Source organism: Pseudorca crassidens, chromosome 2 (assembly GCF_039906515.1).
Source record: "Pseudorca crassidens isolate mPseCra1 chromosome 2, mPseCra1.hap1, whole genome shotgun sequence".
Taxonomy (NCBI): domain Eukaryota; kingdom Metazoa; phylum Chordata; class Mammalia; order Artiodactyla; family Delphinidae; genus Pseudorca; species Pseudorca crassidens.
Genome location: NC_090297.1, coordinates 115,189,877 through 115,211,835, shown reverse-complemented (window position 1 = coordinate 115,211,835; position 21,959 = coordinate 115,189,877). Strand labels below are relative to the sequence as shown.

General features: G+C 52.1%; 1 protein-coding gene across 2 annotated transcripts; it reads left to right on the top strand.

The window, feature by feature from the left end:
• Positions 1-645: 645 nt before the first annotated feature.
• On the top strand, positions 646-21,641 carry VSIG8 (V-set and immunoglobulin domain containing 8). Of its 2 annotated transcripts, XM_067728294.1 has the most exons (8): positions 646-813; positions 4,451-4,626; positions 5,183-5,384; positions 5,508-5,726; positions 6,473-6,598; positions 6,934-7,111; positions 8,012-8,998; positions 11,101-11,756. In XM_067728294.1, exons 1-7 carry the CDS (start codon positions 765-767, stop codon positions 8,292-8,294), a joined length of 1,233 nt encoding a protein of 410 aa, XP_067584395.1. In that variant the 5' UTR covers positions 646-764; the 3' UTR covers positions 8,295-8,998; positions 11,101-11,756. The 2 variants fall into 2 exon arrangements, with proteins under 2 accessions (XP_067584395.1, XP_067584397.1); XM_067728296.1 differs by lacking the exons at positions 8,012-8,998; positions 11,101-11,756 and adding an exon at positions 21,496-21,641.
• Positions 21,642-21,959: the final 318 nt, after the last annotated feature.

Sequence of the window (21,959 nt, the reverse complement as noted above, 5' to 3'; positions counted from 1 at the left end):
GGCAACCAGGCGAAGACCCTGTTCCCCTACACACCCCTTCCCTCCTTCTTTCAGATCAGGAGGCCTGACTCCCTTTGAAGTCTTGGGGCCCTTTCATCATCCGGGACCTCCCTTCCAGCCCCAGTGACCCCTTCCCTGGTGCCCTTTCCCACAGACTGGATGGGAGGGGGTCTGGAGGGTCAGGGATAGGAGGAGGGGACCGCAGTTTGAAATGCTGGAGCCTGCGCTGGGCGGGCATGTCAGACACCAGTGTCCTGGGGTCAGTGTGAGCCCTTCAAGGCCTGACCACCCTTCCATCCCCAGCTTGGCTTCTCCTTCCTCTTCTCCATTTCCCCTGGGGAAGGAGGCAGTAAATGTGTGGTGAGGGGAGCCCCGTGGACACTGTAAAATTGGGCAACTGTCGTCACCCCGAGGCTGGGGCCAGGAGGAAGTGGATGTTTAACAGGTGCCTAATTACATGTCCCGTTGGCTGTCTTGCGCTACTGTCAGCATAGGGAAGAGTGTGGGGAAGGGCTGGGTAACTCCTTTGTAAGCCACTGTGTCACCCTGCTAATTAGGGCTCCTGGGACTCCTCCCCAAGGCGGGGACCAGGCCCCCCCCTGCCATAGTAATAACTGGCCGCTCCCCAGCCGGGCCCTCACTGCACCTTCCTGCCACTCCAGGTAGCATCTGGGCCCTCAGCTCTCCCTCCGTCTACTGGTCCCTACAACACCGCTGGCCCCAGGGATCCCAGCCCAGGAGGACGAAACGCTGAGCCTAGAGACATGAGAGTCCATGGAGCATTCCACCTTCTGCTCGTGTGCCTGAGCCCAGGTATGGGGCTGGGGAGGGGCAGGGGGGGCCTGCATGATGCCGGATGGGCAGGAAAAGGGCAGCGAAGGGCTCACAGAGGAACCTGGAAGGTGGACTGAGATGTCTTCTCACCCTTGCCCTGCTGCTACCGGGGTTTGGCTGTTGTCAAGGGGGCCTCTCCCCAGGAGAGCCCTGCACCTGAAGGTTTGGGGCACATGTTCTTGTATGGTTCTTCATGGTGTCTGTGAACGTGTGGGGCTCATACGTGTACGCACATGTTGTGAATGGGAGCATAGGGCTCGCCCTGAGTTACTGGGGGAGCTGGGGGTGGGGTAGGAGGGGCAGGTGAGCAGCAAAGCTGGCTGGGGGTTGAGGAAGAGCCTGGGAAAGATTCCCTTTCCATGGGTCTCTGTGCTTCCAGCAGGAGGGCCTCTCCCCCAACCCTGCTTGCCTTGAGAGGGCAGAGCCTCAGGCTGGTGGAGTGTGAGTGGGCCAGGGAGAGCCGGGGCCTGAGACCTCTGCTCAGGGCCCCTGTGCTGTGAGAGTTCCAGGGTAGCACCCACCCCCTCTCGAATAAGCCTGGGAGGGTGTGGAGGGCAACTCCCAGAGCCCCCTCCCTGGGGCACGTCTGGAGGGCAGGGCTCAGGATTGGACATCATGGCTGCCTGCCTGGGATGGAGCAAGTCCCAGCAAGGGCCCATCTGGGTGGGCATTGCTGGAAATGGCTCTGAGACCCTCCTGGGGGTCTGGGTTCAGGCTAAAGGGGCCTGGGGGAGGAGCTCAGGAAGGGAGGAGCATTTTCAGCCTTGGTGTGAGAGTACGAGTATGTGTGAATGACTGCATTTCTAGCAGGATGCCTGCAACACCCTCTCTGTCTGGCAAGAGCTGGCCGGGCAGAGCTCACTCAGGAGCTGTGCTGTGGGGACCTGGGACATCTCTGTGTATAGTGTGTCTTAATGTTATAATGCACGAATCCCTTCTGTGGGAGCCACCTTTTCTCCCCTCCCTTTTCTTCCCCTCCCTTCTCTTCCCCTCCCTCATTTGCAGAGGGAGGGTTAGGAGCTCTGGAGGAAGCTGAAAAATTCACAAAGGACTTACAGACTTAGAGTAGACATGACTATTGAGGTGTCTCCCTCTTCCCTGGCGAGCCTGTTGTGATTTCCTTCCCTCCCTCCGAGTCTCTGCGCCCACCTCTCTCTCCCACTCTGGTCTTCTTCCCTCCCTCCAGCCTCTCTCTTCTCTCACATGCCCTGGAAGTACTTCCTCAGTGCCACAGCAAGAGGAATGAAGGTGAGACACCAGGGACGACTTCCTCAGGAGAGCGAGGGGTGCAGAAAGGCTGGAACCCTTGGCAGGAGGTTGAGAAAGCTTTTAGGGAGACGGAAAGGCTAGGGTGAGGCTCCCTGGCCTGGGACAAGGGTAGACACTCTGCCTAGTGCAGGGTGGAGGCACCCTCTTCCAGCCTGTCCTTCCTTCTCAAGCCCCCTTCCCGGAATACTTACCTTCCTGTCCGGCTGGCTCCCAGGGCATGGAGACCATTCTCTTGTTGTGGGTTGCTTTCGGCAGTCCTTCTCCAGGGTGGGGCCTCTGCTCTCTGCTGAGCTCTGGCTCATTCCTGGTTTGCCTTGTGACAGCCCAGGACCTGGCAGATGGCATCAGGATCCTTATCTCAGGAGTGGGCTGGTGTTAGCTTGGCCTGGCGCTAGAGGAGGCATCACCAGGTCCCATTAAAGCCCCCAGCAGCTAGCCTGCCTGCTCTGGGTTAACCTGGAGCCTAGCGGGGGTTAGGACATGGCTGACGGCCCAGCCAGGATTCCGAGGGGCAGGTTCAGTGATGCCTGAGTTGTTAGGGGTGTTGAAAGGGTGCCTGCTGGCTCTCTAGAACCAGACTAAGCTTCTGCAGGTATGTCTGGTCTTGCATGAATACACATGCGGGGCTCTAAGTGTGCACAGCGGGTGTGTCTTCTGGATTAATGCGCACTTGTGTTTGTGTGTAGATGTGTGTCTGTATGGATTCGACAGTGTGTGTGTGTGAGAAGGTGGGACTGCATAGGTAGGTATCTGCATTTTGAAGGCTTATAAGAGTGTGTCTATGTGTTGATCTCTTTGGCTGTGACAGTGTGCAACTGTGTGTGTGAGATGCTCTCCAAGTGTGAAGGTGGTCCCAGGAGAGAGCCAGAGAAGGGCAGAGCACGATGAGTTGCTGAGACCAAGGGCTGGGGCTCCAAAGGACTTGCTGCCTCTCACAGGAGGAGAGTGAGCCAGGCTGGGGGAGGGGCCGGCAGAGGGAGGACTGCAGGAGGCTGGGAGGTGGCATGCTGCCGGCCCAGCCAGGGTTGGGGCCCTGGGCACACCTCCACCTTCATATTCCTCTCTGGGTCCAACCGGTTGGGGCTAGCACTTGCCTGGGGCTTCAGGTTAGGGAGGGAGAGATCACTCCTGAGCTTCCAGATCCTGGCTCTTCATCCCAGGCTGACTCAGTGCGACTGAGGCTGGCAGTAGCGGGAGGGGCCCCAACTGGAGCGAGCACGTGGAGGTGGCCACACGATCACACAAGGGGAAGGACGCAAAGCGCACAATGCCACACGCCTTCACGCGAGGCTCACCAGTCCTACAGATGCGTGTGGCCATGGTCCCAGCACCATCGTTCACTATCACACACAGACCCAGCTAGGCTCCCGGTCACAGTCACGCACAGGCACGCACTATCACTCAGAGCACTTACACAGCCAGGCACTCACTGTCACACGGGCATACAGCCAGAGACACACGCTGTCATACACAGACACACAGAGACATACGCATTCTCCTGCTCCTTGGGCTGGAAAGGGACTCCAGGGGCCACGGTGTCCATCCTCCTGCCTCTAGACACGATCACCTCACTTGGCCCAGACAGAGGTGGCTTTTAACCAACGAGCCTCTTCCATCAGAGCACTTAACAACTCTATGTGCTCCATGTGCCTGTACACACACACACACACACACACACACACACGCACACACATGCACACACACGCGCTGTCATGTAAATATATAAGCAGACACTCTACCTGGTCATGTGTGTGAATCTCCCTACAGTACACACAAGCAGCCACAAACACTCGTAAACATGCAATGTACATATGTGTATACACCCATACATGGATACACAATCGTGCAAACATACAAGCATTCTTTTTTTTTTTTAAGATTTTTTTGATGTGGACTGTTTTTAAAGTCTTTATTGAATTTGTTATAATATCACTCTGTTTTATGTTTATGTCGCGGTTCCTTGGCCGCGAGACACGTGGGATCTCAGCTCCCCGACCAGGGATCAAACCCGAACCCAATGCATTGAAAGGCGAAGTCTTAACCACTGGACCACCAGGGAAGTCCCCCATACAAGCATTCTTAACAGCTATATATATATACAAACTGTATAGATGCAACCCTACACAATCGTACAATAGAGACATGCTTACACAAGTCTGCATAGACATGCGTCTATCAATTCACGCACACACCTATGCACACGATCAGAGCAGCCCCTCCTCGTTGTGGAACCCTCACTGAGCCCTGGGTCGCCACTGACAGGAATGGTGGAGGGAGGGGGGCTGAAGCTGGCCACCCAAGCCCTGGTCCTGCTCCCCTTACCCCATCTGCCCTGCCTGTGTCCTAGCACTGCCGCCCGCTGTGCGGATCAGTGGGAATGCAAAAGAAGTCCTGAACGTGGCAGAAGGTGACAGCGTGAGACTGAACTGCCCCTACATCCTGGACCCTGAGGACTCTGGTTCTGATGCGCTGGGCATTGAGTGGATGCAGGTCAACCCAGAACCCTCACGTCGGGAGAAAGTGGTAGGTGCTGGGCACAGGATTCCCCTTACTCTACACTTCATGGTATCTACCTGTTGGGCAGCCAGCACCCTGAGGGGAAAAGCAGGGCAGATAAGAAAACCGAGGCCTTGAACTTCCCCCAAGACTTCTCAGAGAATGAGGGAACAGGGAGGAGCTCTGTAATCACCGATCAAGTCAGCCAGTGAGTCAGCTTCCTCCCACCCCACTCCAAAGGGAAGACGAGGCACTGTCCTGGCCCAGACAATATACTTCCAGCTCCGATGATAGTCTTTGATTTTGAGTACCAGTCAGCTGCTCTGTGTACCAGCAGCTTTATACACCTCATCCCATTTAATCCTCACAGGCCCCTGGAAGGTAGACGTTAGGCAGAGAGTGCTTGATCTCATCTGATCTCACACATTCTGTTAAAAGTCAGTGGATCAGGCATCATTGTTCCCATTTTTCAGCTGAGAAAGCGGAGTCTCAGAAAAGTTCAGTGCATTGCCCAAGACAGCCAAACCACAGGGCCTTCCTTGGCTCTCCCTGTCTCACCATCTCTGTTTTCTTCTCTTCACAGTTCCTTAGTTACGGGGACAAGAGGGCCAACCATGGCGACCTCCCCGATCTGCAGCAGAGGGTCCACTTTGCAGCCCCAGATCCCAGCCAGTACGATGCCTCTATCAACCTCTCGAACCTGCAGATATCCGACGCAGCTACCTATGAGTGCCGGGTGAAGAAGACCACCGTGGCCACCCGGACGGTCATCATCACTGTCATAGGTATGACCAAACTCCTCTGAGCTCCTCTTCCCCAGACGTCAGAGCCAAGAGCGGCTTGGCCACCCTGAGCTTGGCTCTGCCTCTTGGCTGGACCCTGGCTCACAACTGCCCCCTCCCCTGCAGCACGGCCTGTGGACCCCAAGTGCTGGATTGAGGGCCACATGTCATACGGCCACGACGTGGTGCTGAAGTGCTTCGTCAGTGGGGGCAGCCCGCCTTTCACCTACAAGTGGAACAGGATCAGGTGGAGCGCCCACCCCTACCGTGCCAGTTCCTACCAGTCCCAGGACACCTTCCAGTCTGAGTTCTCCTACGACGAGTCCTTCAGCTCCATAAGTCAAGGTGAGGGGACCCGGGGAGAGGGGAAGATTGGGACGTTGGGTCCCGCTGGGGCTTCCCTGGTTCATCAGTGGCGCCAAGTCAAACATAAAACCGCTGTGGGAGACCCCTCCTGTGAGCCTGTTCCAGAAGCTGCTATGGAGGGAAGAGGAGGCAAAAGGGGAGAGTCCGTTGAAAGCAGTATGGTTAATTTGGAAAGAGCATGGTCTGAGGTATAGCTGGGCTTGAATCCTGGCTGGACCATAACTGGCTACAAGACCCAGGCAAGTGGCTTCACCTCTCTGTGCCTTAGTTTCATTCTACAGTATATGAAAAGGGAATGATAATGTCTATCTTCCAGGGGCAGGTACGGATTAAATGGATGAGGTGTATAAAGCTTCTGGCACAGGCAGAAGCTGCCTAGTACTCACAATCAAAGACTAGCAGAGCTGGAAGAGACCTTAGACTTCCTCTGGTGTAACCCTGTACTCGCTGTACAAATGAGGAGACCAGGGCTCAGGGAGGGGACATATTTCCCTAAGGTCACAGAGTGATTTCATGGTTTCTCTCCTGTTGCTGGGAAAGGGTCCCTTCCTTGCCTCTCTGTTTCAGCAGGGAGAAGGTGACTCACCTGGAGAGTGGGGTGGACCTGTGTGTGTGCGCACACCCTTCCCTCCTTCCATGCCCCACCCTGCAGTGGTCTAGGCTGGGGTGAAGCTCTCAGAGACCAGGCCCCTCGGCCTCACCATAGCTCTCTGATGCTCCTTCAGTTTCAGGCATGAGCCACGGTGAGCTGGTGTTGATGCATCTCTCCCACAAGGATAATGGGCTGTACCAGTGCACAGTGGCCAACCATGCAGGCCACAGCGTATGTGTGGTGGAGGTGAAGGTCTCAGGTGGGTGCAGGGGCAGTGGCCCTGGAGGCCCCGTGGCTGGGAGGGTTGGACTGGAGAAACTTGTGCTGTATATTGGAGCCTCAACTGGCTCTGCCTTCCCACTGCCATCAGTGCATAGCTCTGCCAGGGGCAGCTGGGAAGCCCTAGGAGAAAGATGCAGACATGAGGGGTTAACTTGCATCTCTCCATATATTCCTCCCTGTGTGTCCAGGGGCCCTGAGATCCCCTGGGTCCCCCATCCTCTTTCCCACAGACACCCTGCCCCTGCAACTCCTGGTTAGCCAGGCATCTGTCAGTCTGCAGAAAGCCTGACTAATCTTTATTTCTCTCCCCAGGAGTCGCGCACATAGGAATAATCATTGGCGTAGTGCTGGGCTGTTTACTCTTGCTGGGCTGCCTGATTTTGGGCATCTGGGGGCTCGTCCGCTGCTGCTGCAGGGGGCCCCGCGGTGCCTTCTGCTGCCGTAGCCAGGTCCGCAGAAATGCCTGCTGCGACTTGCCTAATGATATCAGGTAAAATCTGATGCCTGTTGCTGTGCTGCAGGGGGCTGGCGCCCTGCCCCTTCTCACCCCTGCCTGCCACCGGCTGGCTGGGATCCCCACCCCAACCCTGCCTGCCATCGCCATGGAGTGCTGGGACCCCAGCATGTTGACCGGCCACTCGTCGTATGTTTTTTCTCTCTCCCCCTTCCCATGTCCAGTCTTCACTTCTGCTTCCCTGCCCTCCATCTCCCTCCCGTCTTTGCACCTGTCTGTCTGTCTTATCTAGACTGTAAGCTCCTGCAGGGCAGGGCCTGTATGTATTTTCTCACTTTTCCCCTGTATTGCACCGGTGAGAACTCTTGGACATGCTTACTTAAGAAGAGTTAATTAATATAAATAATAGCGCTAATAACTTATATTAGAAACAAACTAGAAATAAAAATAGAGCAAGACTAGCAGTGCTAATGATTGCAATGCCCTGGGTATGGAGGAAAAGAGGGAGAAGATTAAGAGGCAGGTGAGGAGAAGGGGGGTGGGCAAGGTCAAGGTTAGTTAAGGAAAGGACAGGGAAAGCAGCTCCTTCTGGATCTCCAAGGTGACCTCTCTATCCGAGCCGGTGGTCCTGCGAAAAGCTCAGAAGGGGAGTGGAGGGCGCCTGGATGGGGCTGCCTGCCTACCGTGGGCTGTCCGGACACGTGTGGACAAGCCCTGTCTGGAGGGTGGGGATGGTGCCCCCGGGAGTCCTGCGGGGTCGCTGGCCCAGGAAGAGGCAGAGAAAAGAGTAGGTCGAGGCTGAGGTTGAGAGGCGAGGGGAGGCGGAGGGAGGCGCGGGAGAGGAGAGGTTGCCAAGAGCCCCCAGCTCTGCCCAGGCCGTGCCCACGCCGCGCGGCGGAGGAGCCCGCTCACCCGCGCGCCTGCTGTTTTCCACAGAGAGGACGACGTGGCGCCCGGGTGCAAGGCCAAAAGGCGCGGCAGCAGCGTTACCCACATCTTGGGGTACCCAATGCAGAAGATCAGGCACTCTCTGAGCCTCAAATACGCGCCTCCTCACTGCGAAGGCCCCGAGGACTTGGCCCTGGGGTCCAGCGCCGCCGCCGCCGCTCTAGACTGCAAAGCGGACCAGTCCCGGGTCTACGTCAAGGTCCAGAGTGCAGAGCCAGCCGCCTGCGCCGCCGAGGGGCCGCTGCCGTGCAAGGATGGCCTCCTGGTGTGAGCGCGCGGCGCCCGGCTCCTGCCCGGCCAGGAGGAGGGTGCGGGCTCTTTGCCTGCACCTGGGGACGCGCTCGGGCCGGCGCCGACCTCGCCTGCCTAGGGCCGCCTGGCGGCAGGGGGCCTGGAAGAGTTTCCCTCGGGAGCGGAGTTGGGCGGCTGCGCCTCCTCCCCTAAAGTGGGAGGGGGAGGGGGAGGGAATAGAGACCATCTCGGCCCTCTCCGCATCCCCGCGGCCCTGAGGCTCGGGCAGAAGGAGGGAGGAGGAAGTGTCCGAGAGCGCTGGAGGCCGGAGACCAGGTGTCCCCAGCCAAGGCAGAGAGACCCGGGGGCCGGGTGGGTGGGGGTCTGGGCTGAACTGTGCGTGTGAGGCCTGAGCTCCGAGACGGCAGTGTTAGCACAATAAAGAAAATGTAAGACTCGAGACTGAGGTGACTGTGGTTCCACGGCGGGTTGGGCATGGGGTCAGGGTGGTGGGCCCTGCTCAGGGATGGGGGGGGGGGCGTTGCTCCCTCTGTCGTCCCGCATCATTTCTGCACCATTTCCCCCCTCCCCCTCCTTAGATCGGGAACAGTTAGAGCTGGAAGGGGCTGTCTAATCCTATTCCTTCCCTATGCAGATGGGGAAACTGAGACTCCTCAGGCTTGATTTTAAATCCAGAATCCCACTTTTCTCTTTTATTCCAGAAATCAAAAGAAAGGAAACAAGGTACTGGCAGGGATGACCTCTCTGAATATCCCCTGACCATTCTCAGCATCGTCCTTCCTTCTCTCCTTACCTACGAAATCTTGACTTCCTTATCTCTCCCAGATGTATGCCATCCTTCTCAAAAACCGGGAAGGGTTTCAGAGTCATACTCTGGGGGTAGAAAGACCAAATGCATCTAACCTAGTCCCTTTTTTAATGGAAGGGGGATTGACATTTTTTGGGCACCCTCTGAATTCCAGGTACTTTCCCATGTTTTGTCTAATTTAATCCTTACTTTAATCCTGTGAGGTGCAGTATCCATTATACAGATGAAGAAACTGAGGCTCAGAGGATCTAGTTATCTTAACCAAGGCCACAAATGTAATAACAGGTTTTGATCCAGGCATGTCTGACTCTGGGACATCAGGCTTTTTCTTTGACATTTGGATTCCTTCTACTGCATGCCTGACAAAAGATATTTTCTTGACAAAAGACCTCTTCTTGAATACCTGCAGTGGCATCTCACTACCTCTCAAAGCAGTCCATTTGGCCTCTGACGGTCAGAGATATATCCATATTTCTCCTTTTCAACCCAATTTTGGACCCCACATAGTTTTTATCCCTTGGTCCAAGTTCTACTCTTAGGGAGCCCTAAGCGTCACATTTCCAATTCAGCTGCCTCTAGTGGACCAAGTGGCTGTATTCCATACAGGATGACTGCAACAGGCAAAAAAATGGACCGATGCCTAGTCTAGGGGTTGAGGGTCTTCTGAAGAGCATAGTACTTGAAGGTCACTCTGTTCTACCTGCCTCTGCCCTGTTGCTATCTGCCTGTTGAGAGCCCAGGCATTTCCTTTTCTTTTTGTCTCTTCTTCTCTTGAGGAGAAGCTGGGCTTCCTAATTCTTTCTGCTTCTACCCTGTGGCCAGGTGAAGTGTGGGGTATGGATGGACCTCAGAGTTTGTTGACAGAGGAAGCCCCCAAACCATGCTTGGTTGTACATAACTAGGAAACCCTTCTGGTTGGCTTGGTTATTTGCAAAAGCGTGATGGCATCTCTGGTTCTGCCTTGATAGAGCTTGGGAAGAGAAAGTGGAGATGATGATGGGACAGAGGGAGCCAGGAACAAACGTCTTGGAGTGAGGGCGGGGAGGTGGGGATTATTGAGGATGGATGGGGATACAGTGGGTAAAGGGATTAAGCAGTGAGGGGAACAGAACTGCAGGAACCATCCATCCCCTCATTTATTTGGAAACATTTATGAGCACCTATAGGATGATTTGTTCGTAAATAGTTAGAGCTTTTGGGCTTCCCTGGTGGCGCAGTGGTTGAGAGTCCACCTGCCGATGCAGGGGACCTGGGTTCGTGCCCCGATCTGGGAAGATCCCACATACCGCGGAGCGGCTGGGCCCGTGAGCCATGGCCGCTGGGCCTGCGCATCCGGAGCCTGTGCTCTGCAACGGGAGAAGCCACAATAGTGAGAGGCCCGCGTACCGCAAAAAAAAAAAAAAAAAAAAGTTAGAGCTTCAAGCAGGGCGCTGGGCCTGGCACACTTTTGCCCTAAGGCAGGGGATTGAATAGGGTGACTTGGGGAGGGCTCTCCCAGTCTGAGGAGCCTCCAGCTCAGCTTTCTGCAAGGAGGTGAGGGACAGAGCTGTACAGGTTGTGTTGAATGACATCATCTTCCCCATTCTAGCAACCAGGGAGCTGGGCTCAGACTTAGCCTTCCTTTGAAAGGTGAGAACAGCGAGGCTCTGGCAAGAAAAGCTCATTAAAGAGCCGTAAGAGATTTTAGAGAGACTCTGCAAACAACTTTTGGCAGGGTGACTCAACAGAGAAGCCAGGGGAGTTCCCGAATCCCTAAATAAATTATCACTGCACTTATCACCTCTGGGTGAGGAGGGAGGGAAGTTTCTGCTTCTAAGGTTTTGCTTCAAGGACACCTTGACCTTTTTTCATTTCTCCTGCGTGAAATCTTGTCAGTGTTAGAGGAGAAAAATTTCTGGTGGTAAATGTTTACCAGTGGCTTTGGGAGCGAGGTTGAGGGTATAGGGGGCTGGGAAGCCCTGATGTGTATCATGTGCTATTTCCCTGAATAAAATTCTCCTATCATGGCTGCTTTCAGGCTACCAGCGTGATGTCCTGGTGTGGAATCGTGAGAAATGTGCAGTAACACACCATCCCTGCGGAAGTAAATAACCTCAAGACCTGAGACAATCAGGAACTATAGAAACTAATTAGGAAGGCATGAATTTTGAGTACTTATCTCCTGTGTCTCAGAAGAATTCACTTAATTGTAAATTGATATAGTTTAAATTTTAATAATGGCAGCATTTAATGATTGGCTTGCAAAACTTAGGCAGACCACGTCCCCAGGCAGGCAGAAGGCTGTGTACACAAATGTTGCTTCAAGAGAGGGAATCTTGGGGCTTCCCTGGTGGCGCAGTGGTTAAGAATCCACCTGCCAATGCAGGGGACACGGGTTCGAGCCCTGGTCAGGGAAGATCCCACCTGCCGCGGAGCAACCAAGCCCGTGCGCCACAATTACTGAGCCTGCGCTCTAGAGCCCACAAGCCACAACTACTGAGCCCACATGCCACAACTACTGAAGCCCGCACGCCTAGAGCCCGTGCTCCGCAACGAGAGAAGCCACTGCAATGAGAAGCCCGCACACTGCAACGAAGAGTAGCCCCAGCTCGCTGCAACTAGAGAAAACCTGCGCGCAGCAGCAAAGACCCAACACGGCCAAAAATAAATAAATAAATAGAGAGGGAATCTTAAGTTCAGTCTTGATTTTTCTCATTTTTCCAGAGAGACACAGACAGCACCAAGTCAGTTGTCTTCATCCCACTTCCTAGTTCTGCCTTTTTGTGTCCCAGCCTTGCGGAAACTGAATCCTAGTTCCTCTGGTCGATGAAAACTTATTCAGATAATTTATATGTCCTTGGTAACCATCAGAAACCTAACTTGGCATCCACAGAATTTCCGTGAATGGGTCTCCCAGGGCATCCAACCCTGGAAAATCTACTCAAGGGACATTCGGAGTCCTTCTTGACTCAGTTCCTTCTCTAGTCCTCTTGCTTAGGTTTTAGGAAGTAATTCTCTAGTCATCTTCTCTTAAACCTGAAATTCTCAAGAGCATGACTGTATGGAATCCCGGTGATTTTTCTTCTGTGCTCCTAGTAGAATAACTATCCTTGCTGCCCTGTTACCTTTCAGTTACTCTAGGCCCAGTCACATTGTGTGACTCTGGGGAGGGATTAATTTTTTTTTTTTTCCATGCTTCACTAGAAACAAAGGAGTTTTGAGAATTCATTACCCAGAGTCACAACTTAAGCAGCAACCTGTCTGGAGGTTTATCCCTGTAGCCTCTGCTCCAAGGGAGCCTCAGGTGAGTCTCTGGAGTTTACGCTCTTTGTCTATCCAGCCCACCTGGAGGAATCATTTCATTTATTCCTGGTGTACGGGAACAAAATTGTCTCCATTCAGTTCCTTGCAGTTAGATGAGGAAAAACATGGCAAAGGGAAAGAACGTTGAGAGATGTGGAACTGTACAGGCAGGGAGATGGTGGAAAAGCATGGGCATGGTCTTTGTGCCTGCCAGTGAGAAGAGGACAACATAGTCTTCTGCCACCCTTCTGTGGCCATTGCCCTCAGCAGTCTTCCCAGGTGTATTTTATTTTATTTATTTTTTTTAATTTATATTTTTATTAATTTATTTTTTCTGGTTATATTTTAGAAGGACAGCAGGATGGGACACTGTTAAGGAGGAGACTGAAGCCCTTGACAAAGGCAGGTCATTGAGCAGAGGAGGATGGAGTGAAGCTTTCGAGCTCATTTTTATAGTGGCTGAGTTTGAGGTGATGGTGGGCCCATGCTGGGTGTCTTGGGGAGAAAAGAAGGAAAAGAGGGAGGAAGAAAACTTGTACTAAATATTTGTGATTTAGTCATGCCCACATATGCAAAAGAAAAGTCCTCAGTTTTGGATTCAGACAAACGTAGATTTCTTGTTATTATTAAGCTCCCAAAGCCTTAATTTCTTCATCTTTAAAATGGAATAGTAATAGGGCTGTTTTGTGTGACGTGCTTATTACAGAGCCTGGTACATAGTAGGGGCTCTGCGAATGGTTGATCCCAAGTCCCTAGTCTTCAATGTAGTTTCATCTCCCAGAGGAGGGCAGGCCTGGAGGCAGAGATCTAACCACACAGGGGTGGGGGGTGGAGGCTGAGGCAGTGGGAGGTCCAAGGCAGGGAGGGAGTGAGGAGAATGAAGCCTTAGGATTGAATTTGGGGATGGCTCACCACCTGGGGGATGAGTCAAGCAGCCCAGGAAGCAGCAACTAGAAAAGTAGGAGAACCAGGCCTTGCTTCTGAATCCTGGGAGGCACGTGCATGTATTAATATTGATGACAGTCCTCTTTAGTAATGGTGATACTAATAATAACAGGAAGCACCTGAAACACAAGCTCGGCAGGGTCCGGAGCCAGGCATGAGGATGAGCTGCGAGAATTCTCAAGGCCCCTCCTTGGACCAGGGTGTGCCCACTGGGCCCAGTGCCCACTGCAGCACCCCATGGAGCACTGACCTGACAGCCCCTCCAGCAGGGTCTCCACACAGCTCTCCCAAAGCTGAGGAGAGACCCTCCCAGCTGAGGGCACAGAGATTTTCTTCAACGTTTTTGGGGGAATCAGTTCCACCTTGGAACTGAGCTCCTTCAGTGACGACAGGCCCCACTTGCTGCCTATCAGGCCCTACAGATGCCCTTGGTCAGGGCACCTCCCGTTCTTCTGCCTGGATGCCACCTGCAGCCTGTGGCCCCTCCCCTTCCTGCCCTGACCCGCCTGAACTTGCTCATCTCCTTGGCTCCGCAGATGCTGGGATTCAATTCAGCTCCCAACCCCGACTCCAGACCCAGCCCCCAGCGGGACTCAGCCCCTTGCTCAAGGCTGTTTTCCTTGCCTGTAACTCTCTCTCCCCCTCTCATATCCTCTTTCTCACCCAGCATCCGTTCTTCAGAAAGGTGGCCTGGCCGTATCCTGTTTCATGATTAGTCTCTACCCTGCTCCCAGATAAGGGGAAGTGGTGTTTACTTTGTGATCTTTGCCCTGTCCTGGGAATGTCCTGTCGTCCTCTTATATCCATCAGACTAGGCTTCCACTGAGGGCAGGGCTGTGTCACCTCTTTTCTCAACATCTACTCCCTTCGAGAGTTCAGAATCTCTTCATGAGCTGACCTTCCCTAAACTTAGTGTGATGGATAAAGATTGGACTAAATACTCCTCTCCTAACTTAGGGTGACAATAGCCAATGCCCGTAATGACTTCAGTGGCACATGGCGGACAAAGCCACACATATCCCCCCAGATCCTTCTCAAATGTACATGTGAAAACTGCCCTCCCTGAAAGGGCCTGGCAGCCAATGAGCAGAGTCATGCAGGACCTGGGAAAGCTCCCACTGAAGCTCCAGGCCTCCCTTGGACTGGGGCAAGTGGACACTCCAGGCATGGCTCTACTGAGCAGCTCAAGGTGCCCCTGTTCCTTTGACTAACAGGCTCCTTAGGAAGCTCTTTCCTGTACAGCATGAAGGCTTTCCATTTGGTATATTAAGGACTTGGGGAAATACCATCTTCTGATCACTGCCATTAAAAAACTGAGCAACAGGTTCTTGGGCAGGAGCCTAATCTGCTATGATAACATTGTTCCTGTGGGGAAATCGGATTCCTTCCTTTCAATACCCATCAGCCGTTCCAGGAATGGAACACTCAGTCGGAAAAAGTGAGGAATGAGGATGGGAATCATCTCCTACCTGGCCCCCCACCTTTCTATCTATCCACCCAGCTAAAATCGATATGCCCAAGGACCTGTGTTTAGTCCTGAATGGCTGAGGTTTTCCCTTCAATTACATGGCTTGTCCCTATACTTGTGCTCCTGAGTATATATAGTTATACCACACCCTAGGTTGTCTCTAGTTGTTGAATACATTGTACCCTCAAAGCTGCCTGTCCATTGATCTTTATATCAAATCTAAATGTAAGGCCAGTATAAGCTTGAGCTCATTGTTTGAAATTTAAATGTTAATAAAAAAAAATTGGGCTTCCCTGGTGGCGCAGTGGTTGAGAGTCTGCCTGCCGATGCAGGGGACGTGGGTTCGTGCCCCGGTCCGGGAAGATCCCACGTGCCGTGGAGTGGCTGGGCCCGTGAGCCATGGCCGCTAAGCCTGTGCATCCGGAGCCTGTGCTCCACCATGGGAGAGGCCACGGCAGTGAGAGGTCTGCATACCGCAAAAAAAAAAAAAAAAAAATAGTGTACCCCCAAATACATAAATAAGTAAATAAAATGGATATGCCTACAAAACCCGAATTTATGCACCCAGGCCAGGCCTCTCTCCCACATTGCACACTCCCATAACTGCTTCGATGTGTAACAGACACCTCAAACTCAGCATGCCCCAAACCCTGCCCCTGGTCTTCCCCAAAGCTACTGCCCCCACTGCCTTGCCCACTGCAGTTGATGGCCACTCTGTCCTTCTTTAATACCTTTCTTTCTCTCACCACTCTCCCCACAACATCCAATCTGTTAGGAAGTCCTGTTGGCTATACCTTGCGTAGATCCAGAATCTGAACATCCGCTCCTCCACCACTGCCACCTAACGGCTCCCAGCCACCATCATCTCTTGCATGGATTACAGCAGCAGTGTCTCAACGGATCTCCCTGTTTCCTCCCTTGTTCACCTACACTTTGTCTCAACAGAGAAGCCGGGGTGATATAGAATCTCCCAACCGGAGACTTTTGGCTTCCTCACTGAGGGGATGTCTGAAACATGGTCACGTGTCTTCCACCTCTATGTCCCCAACTTCTGCATCAACCATTTAGTTCACAAGTATGTTTGGCGATGCACTTACTGCGTGTCTGTGGTAGGACTGCAGGATTAAACCTGATCCTTCCAGGAGCTCCCAGCCTCCCTAGGGAGACCATTAATCCATTTGGAAAAATTAAAGAATGATTCGCATGATTGTTGATTCAGCTTCATGCAAGGCTAGGAGAGGTGATGCTGTGAGATTCCTTGAGGGAAGTCTTCTGGGAGGAGGAGTGCCTAGGGCTGGGCTTTGAAAATTTGATTGGAGAACAAGGTGGATAAACAGTATATTTTAGGCTGAGAGGTAGGGGAAGAGCCTGCAAAAAGGGGCAAAGTGCATGAGCTTGTTAGGTTCAGGGACAGACAAAATCTGGGCCTGTCTGGAATGGAGGGTGTGAGATGGGGCTGCTAATTGCTGAGTCACCTCCATCTTAAGGCCTCCCAGGGTGGGGTTGGGGGAGAGGGGAGGTGAGGTGTGTGTGTCAGCTGGTATGCTCCCCACTAAGGGGTAGGGGTGAGCGTGAAGGGAGGTGTGTCCTTCTCCACGGTCCAGTCTGAGGGCCCTTATTTCTTTCACTGAAAGTGACCATGAAGCCTCATCTGTCCGGAACTCCAACTTCCTCTCTATCTTCCCGGGACTTACCTGACCCTCCTCTTCTCTTTAGCGTAAGGGACTCAGATGACTCAGTCCTCCAGAAATGAGGCTGTGCTCTGAGGGCAGCCTTTAAGCTATGTTGGTCCCCGAGGCAAAGAGGGAACTTGGTGATGGGATGTTTGGGTGTCCCTCAAACCGGGTGCTTGGACTGTCTCACAGGAGGCTGTGTGTCAGTGGAGAGGATGTTCACTGCAGTCAGTGATGGCTAGATGACCACAGCTTCAAGGGATGGGACACAGCAGACCACTAGTACACTCCTCTGCTGGCCTGAGAACACCGCCACCCCAAGGCCCTGATTCATGCTGCCTCACTGCCTCTGACTCTCAGCCCTGCCCTCCCCTCCCCTAAGTACCCATTGGCACTTTGGAAGAATAAGAAACATTCCCAGTCCAGAGCACTGAGTAGCCAGATAGTCTCTGCTTTAGCGCTCCTCCAGCTCTGTGGCTGAGAGCCCCCTGCTGGCAGGCACGGGTTTCCATTCCCAGGAAGCTGCACCCTCCTTACCGTCCAGCAAGGCATAGCCGACGACTCTCCTTTCCCCAGCCAGCCTGACCCTGAGGCGGCTCCTCTTGAAGTCCCCCCACGAAAGGATGCCTCAGAGAGAGGCCCAGGGCCTCTGACCTGGCTGGTGAGACCTATCTCTATGGGACAATCATGGTGTCTGACGATGACTCCTTTCGAGTGACTGATGTGCTGCTCTTCTCTGTCTGACCATGACACGGCCTCTGCTTGGAAAGGCTCTCCTGAGACAGCATCGGGGCTCCACCTGGACAACTAGGTGGGACTCTGAATGCTGAGGGTGTGGGTTGCATTCAGAGGGTGTTGGGGTCAAGGACAGCCCCTCATGGCCAGAGAGGCAGCTCTAGTGTGCCCCACCATTATTAACCTCGGGTCCTGAATGTTTAGGGGCTCTCTGGGGTGACTAGGCAGGATTCAGGCCAGGTGGCTGAGAAACTGACCAGGACAGGATCTGCTGGGGCAGTTGGCGCTGAGGGTGCTGTGGGAGAACCCCTCTGCCCGAGCTGTCTTGCAGCCCTTTCAACCTCAGGTTCATGTTGGGGGGTCTAGAATGTAATTCTGGAGCTGAATGTAAGAACTTAACTGGTTACAGGCATGAAACAGCTGTCCTGGGTGGGAGTGGACTGGGGCAGAGGGATCGATGGCTTCTCTTCCTTAAATCGATTTACATTTAAATTATTAGTTTGGGTCGTATGATATCGCCTATATTTGAGCATTTTTTAACGTATAATAATGACCATTTTCATATGATGCCACCCAATACATTGTTCAGCCTCCAAATGTCTTGTTCCTTTTAAAGTCCCGTTCCCCGATAATTAAGGGCCAATTAACTTTTAACTTCCCCCTGAAACTTGCCCTTCTTTCTGTATTTCCAGTTTGGGTAAGCGGCACCTCCACCTGCTTAGTTACTCAGGTCAGACGCCCCAGTGTCATTCCTGACCCCGCCCAGACCCCCCTTCCCATAACTAAAAGTCCTGTCTAGTCTAGCTCCTAGGTATTTCTCGAATCATCCACTTCTTCACCCCGCCCCCGCCCTCGCGCACCTCAGTTCAAAGCTATCACCGTGTCTTGTCAGGATCCCTGCACTAACTTCATCTTCCTGCTTTCACACTCTCCCCGCATCAATCCATTCTCCACACAGCCCCCAGAGCGAGCTTTCAAAAGTGCAAGTCTGATCATATCATTTCCCTTCTTAAAACTCTTCAGTGGCCTCCGTTTACATTTAGAATTAAAATTTAAATCTTACCATGTCCTACCAGACCCTGCATGATCTGACCTCTGCTGTTTTCTCCTCCCAGGGCCCCCCTTGCTCATTAAACTCTGACCATGGGGATCTTCCTTCAGACGTTCGTATATGCCAAGGTCTTTCCGGAAGGTCTTCCCAGCACGCTCATCCTCAGCATAGCAGTCCTCCCTACTTTGCTTTACTAACTACTGTCCCTGCTAGTCTCAGCGGGAACATCCCTCCTCAGAGGAGCCATTGGGGTTGCCCTGCAACAGCTATATTTTGCTCCCTCATTATTCTTGCTCACAATTTTCAGTCCTTTTCCTCTCTAAAGCTTAGCACAATTTTAATTACATCGTTGTGTGTATTTGTTTCATGCTGCTCTCTCCAACTAGATAGCAAGCTTCCTGGGTGCAGAGCCCCATCTGCCCTACTCACAGCTGTATTCCCTGTGTCTCTGGCCACGGTAGCTGCCTGCAAGAGACACGCTGAATGATGAATGCTGGAGATGCACGGCTCAGTCCTGCAGGGAATCAGGGGGCTGTTGTCCCCCGTTTGATTCCAGAACAGTTTGATTCTGGTCTGCAGTGTGAGCTGGGGGCTTGCTCTTCATCATGGGACGGCAGGGGGAGGGTCTCAGGTTCAGGAGGTGGATGGGACTCATGACAGAAAAAAGTCCAGGGAGAGGGGTCCCCATATTCAGGCCTGCCCTTAACTTTTGTAATGATAAATCAGGCTAACAAACTGTTACATAAAACATGTCCTGTCCTCCTACTTTGACACATATACCTTCCAAATGGCCTGGAAGTCTAGATTTGGATTCAGAAATTTTGGACTATTGGAGTTTCTTTTTTTTAATATAAATTTTATTTATTTATTTATTTATTGGCTGTGTTGGGTCTTCGTTGCTGTGTGCGGGCTTTCTTTAGTTGGGGTGAGCAGGGGCTACTCTTTGTTGCGGTGTGCGGGCTTCTCATTGTCGTGGCTTCTCTTGCTGGGGAGCACGGGCTCTAGGTGCATAGGCTTCAGTAGTTGTGGCACGTGGGCTCAGTAGTTGTGGCTTGCGGGCTCTAGAGCTCAGGCTCAGTAGCTGTGGCGCACGGGCTTAGTTGCTCCGCGGCATGTGGGATCTTCCTGGGCCAGGGCTCGAATCTGTGTCCCTTGCATTGGCAGGCAGATTCTTAACCACTGCGCCACCAGGGAAGCCCACTATTCGAGTTTCATACCAGAACTTGGTAGCATAGGAGTAACTGGCCCTTTGCCCCAGAGCTAAGGCCAGCTCCATCTTTTGTTGAGAGTTTTAATCTTCAGTGAGTAACATGGGAACAGAAAACAGAGATTTATCCCACAGTGGCCCCTAAGGAAGGGGCCTGAGGCTTGCATTCCCCAGGGCCACCAGGCTTTGTTCTTCCCAAGGCCTGGTTGGTCAGGGTTTTCTTTGGTTCTCTAAGTGCTATAGACTGAATATTTATGTTCCCCAAAATTCATATGCTGAAACCTAATTCCCAGTGTGATGATATTTGGAGGTGAGATCTTTGGGAGGTGATTAGGTCCTGAGGATGGAGTCCTCAGGAATAGAATTAGTGCCCCTAAAAACAGACCCCAGAGAGCTCCCTTGCCCCTTCTGCCATGTGAGGACACAGCAAGAAGACAGCTGTCTATGAACCAGGAAGTCTGGCTCTCACCAGACACCGAATCTGCTGTTGCCTTGATCTTGCACTTCCCAGCCTCCAGAAACATGAGAAATCAATTTCTGGTGTTTGTAAGCCACCTAGAATATCATATTCTTTTATAGCAGCTTAAGCTGACTACGACACTGAGCTACCCACGAATTTCTAATAAATTCTTTTTCCCACTTTAGTTAGAACCAGAGTTGGTTTCTGTTGCTTGCATCCAAAAATAGTTTCCCATTGTTCTTAAATACATATATATATATATATTTTTTTTTTTTTTGGTACGCGGGCCTCTCACTGTTGTGGCCTCTCCCGTGGCGGAGCACAGGCTCCGGGCGCGCAGACCCAGCGGCCATGGCTCACGGGCCCAGCCGCCCCGCGGCATGTGGGATCCTCCCGGACCGGGGCACGAACCCGTGTCCCCTGCATCGGCAGGCGGACTCTCAACCACTGCGCCACCAGGGAAGCCCTATAATCCGTTCTTAGCGCTGGAAGGATCTTGCGGATTGTCTAGGGCAGGAATAGCATCTTGGCTTCCCGCTTCAATCAATTGGTCAGAGTTACTTGAGTGTTGTGAACTCAGTGGGAAAATTGTGTCATAATTAGTTCTCCACGTTCGACGTGGTCATGGAAGGTGGAAGTCTGGATATATGTACCACATATTTGTCATTCCTGATCTAATGCAACTTCCCACCTAGTCTGAAAATTCTCTGATCTATAGCATTGCTCTGAGATGGTTTCTGATTAAGCACCTTCATTGGAACAGCTCACTTCATATTTGGATTTCTCCTTTTGTTATGAAGTTCTTCCCTGGGAGTATGGGGCAGAGTAAGGGGCTGGGTTGATTTAGATAACCTAAAGCTAATTCTGATTGACTGCCACTGACTAGGTATGTGATTCTAGGGAGTAACAGTCTCTTCGGGCCTCAGTCTTCCACCTGAGAAATGAAAAACTTGAACTGAGTAACCACAAAATTTCCTTCCAGCTTGAAGATCCTATTATTCATGTGAGTCGGTATTTGCCTCACAGAGACATGTTCCATTGGCCTCACTTACACAGTAGGGCTTACGTGAGAGCCCTTCAAATATTGGAGAACTAATGGCCTTCTGAGCTTTTTGTTATCAGCTAAACGTGCCCAGTTTCTTTAATCATTTCTCATATGATGAGGTTTCCAGACTTTTCACCATCTGGTCATTCTTTTCTGGACATTTGAGTTTTCCAATGTCTCCCTGGAGGTGTGGCTCCCAGAACTGGACCTGGGCTAGTTGTGCAGTGGGGGTATCCCCACTCTTTAATTTTTTTTGATGTGGACCACTTTTAAAGTCTTTATTGAATTTGTTACAATATTGCTTCTGTTTTATGTTTTGGTTTTTTGCCGCAAGGCATGTGGGATCTTAGCTCCCCGACCAGGGATCGAACCCACACCCCCTGCACTGGAAGGCGAAATCTTAACCACTGGACCACCAGGGAAGTCCCCTATCCCCACTCTTTACCCATGTGATCAGCCTGGCCCTCCTGGCCAATGGGACCGGTGCTGACCAGTGCACAGCCCACTAAAACTTTCCTGAATCTAGGGATATATTGTATATTTTAGAGGCCCTCCTTCAACCTGCATGCAGAACGGATGCAGGGAGCCATGGAGTCAAGTCTGGAAGGAGATGGTGCTTCCTCTGAAGACCAGTACATAACCAAGTGCTGATGAACTGAATAGGTGCTACTTCTTAATAAACATGGAAAGAAGATTTGCCAGAGATATCATTCATGTTTGCAGCAGTTATTTTTTTATTTATCAATTTTAAAATTGATAAATACTATCAATTTTTAAAATTGAAGTATAGTTGATTTACAATGTTATATTAGTTTCAAGTGTACAAAATAGTAATTCAATATTTCATAGATTATACTCCATTTAAAGTTATTCTAAAATAATGGCTATAATTCCCTGTGCCATACAGTATATCATTATAGCTTATTTATTTTATGCATTGTAGTTTGTACTTCTTAATCCCCTACCCCTATCTTGCCCCATCCTCCTTTCCTTTCCCCAATGTTTTTTTG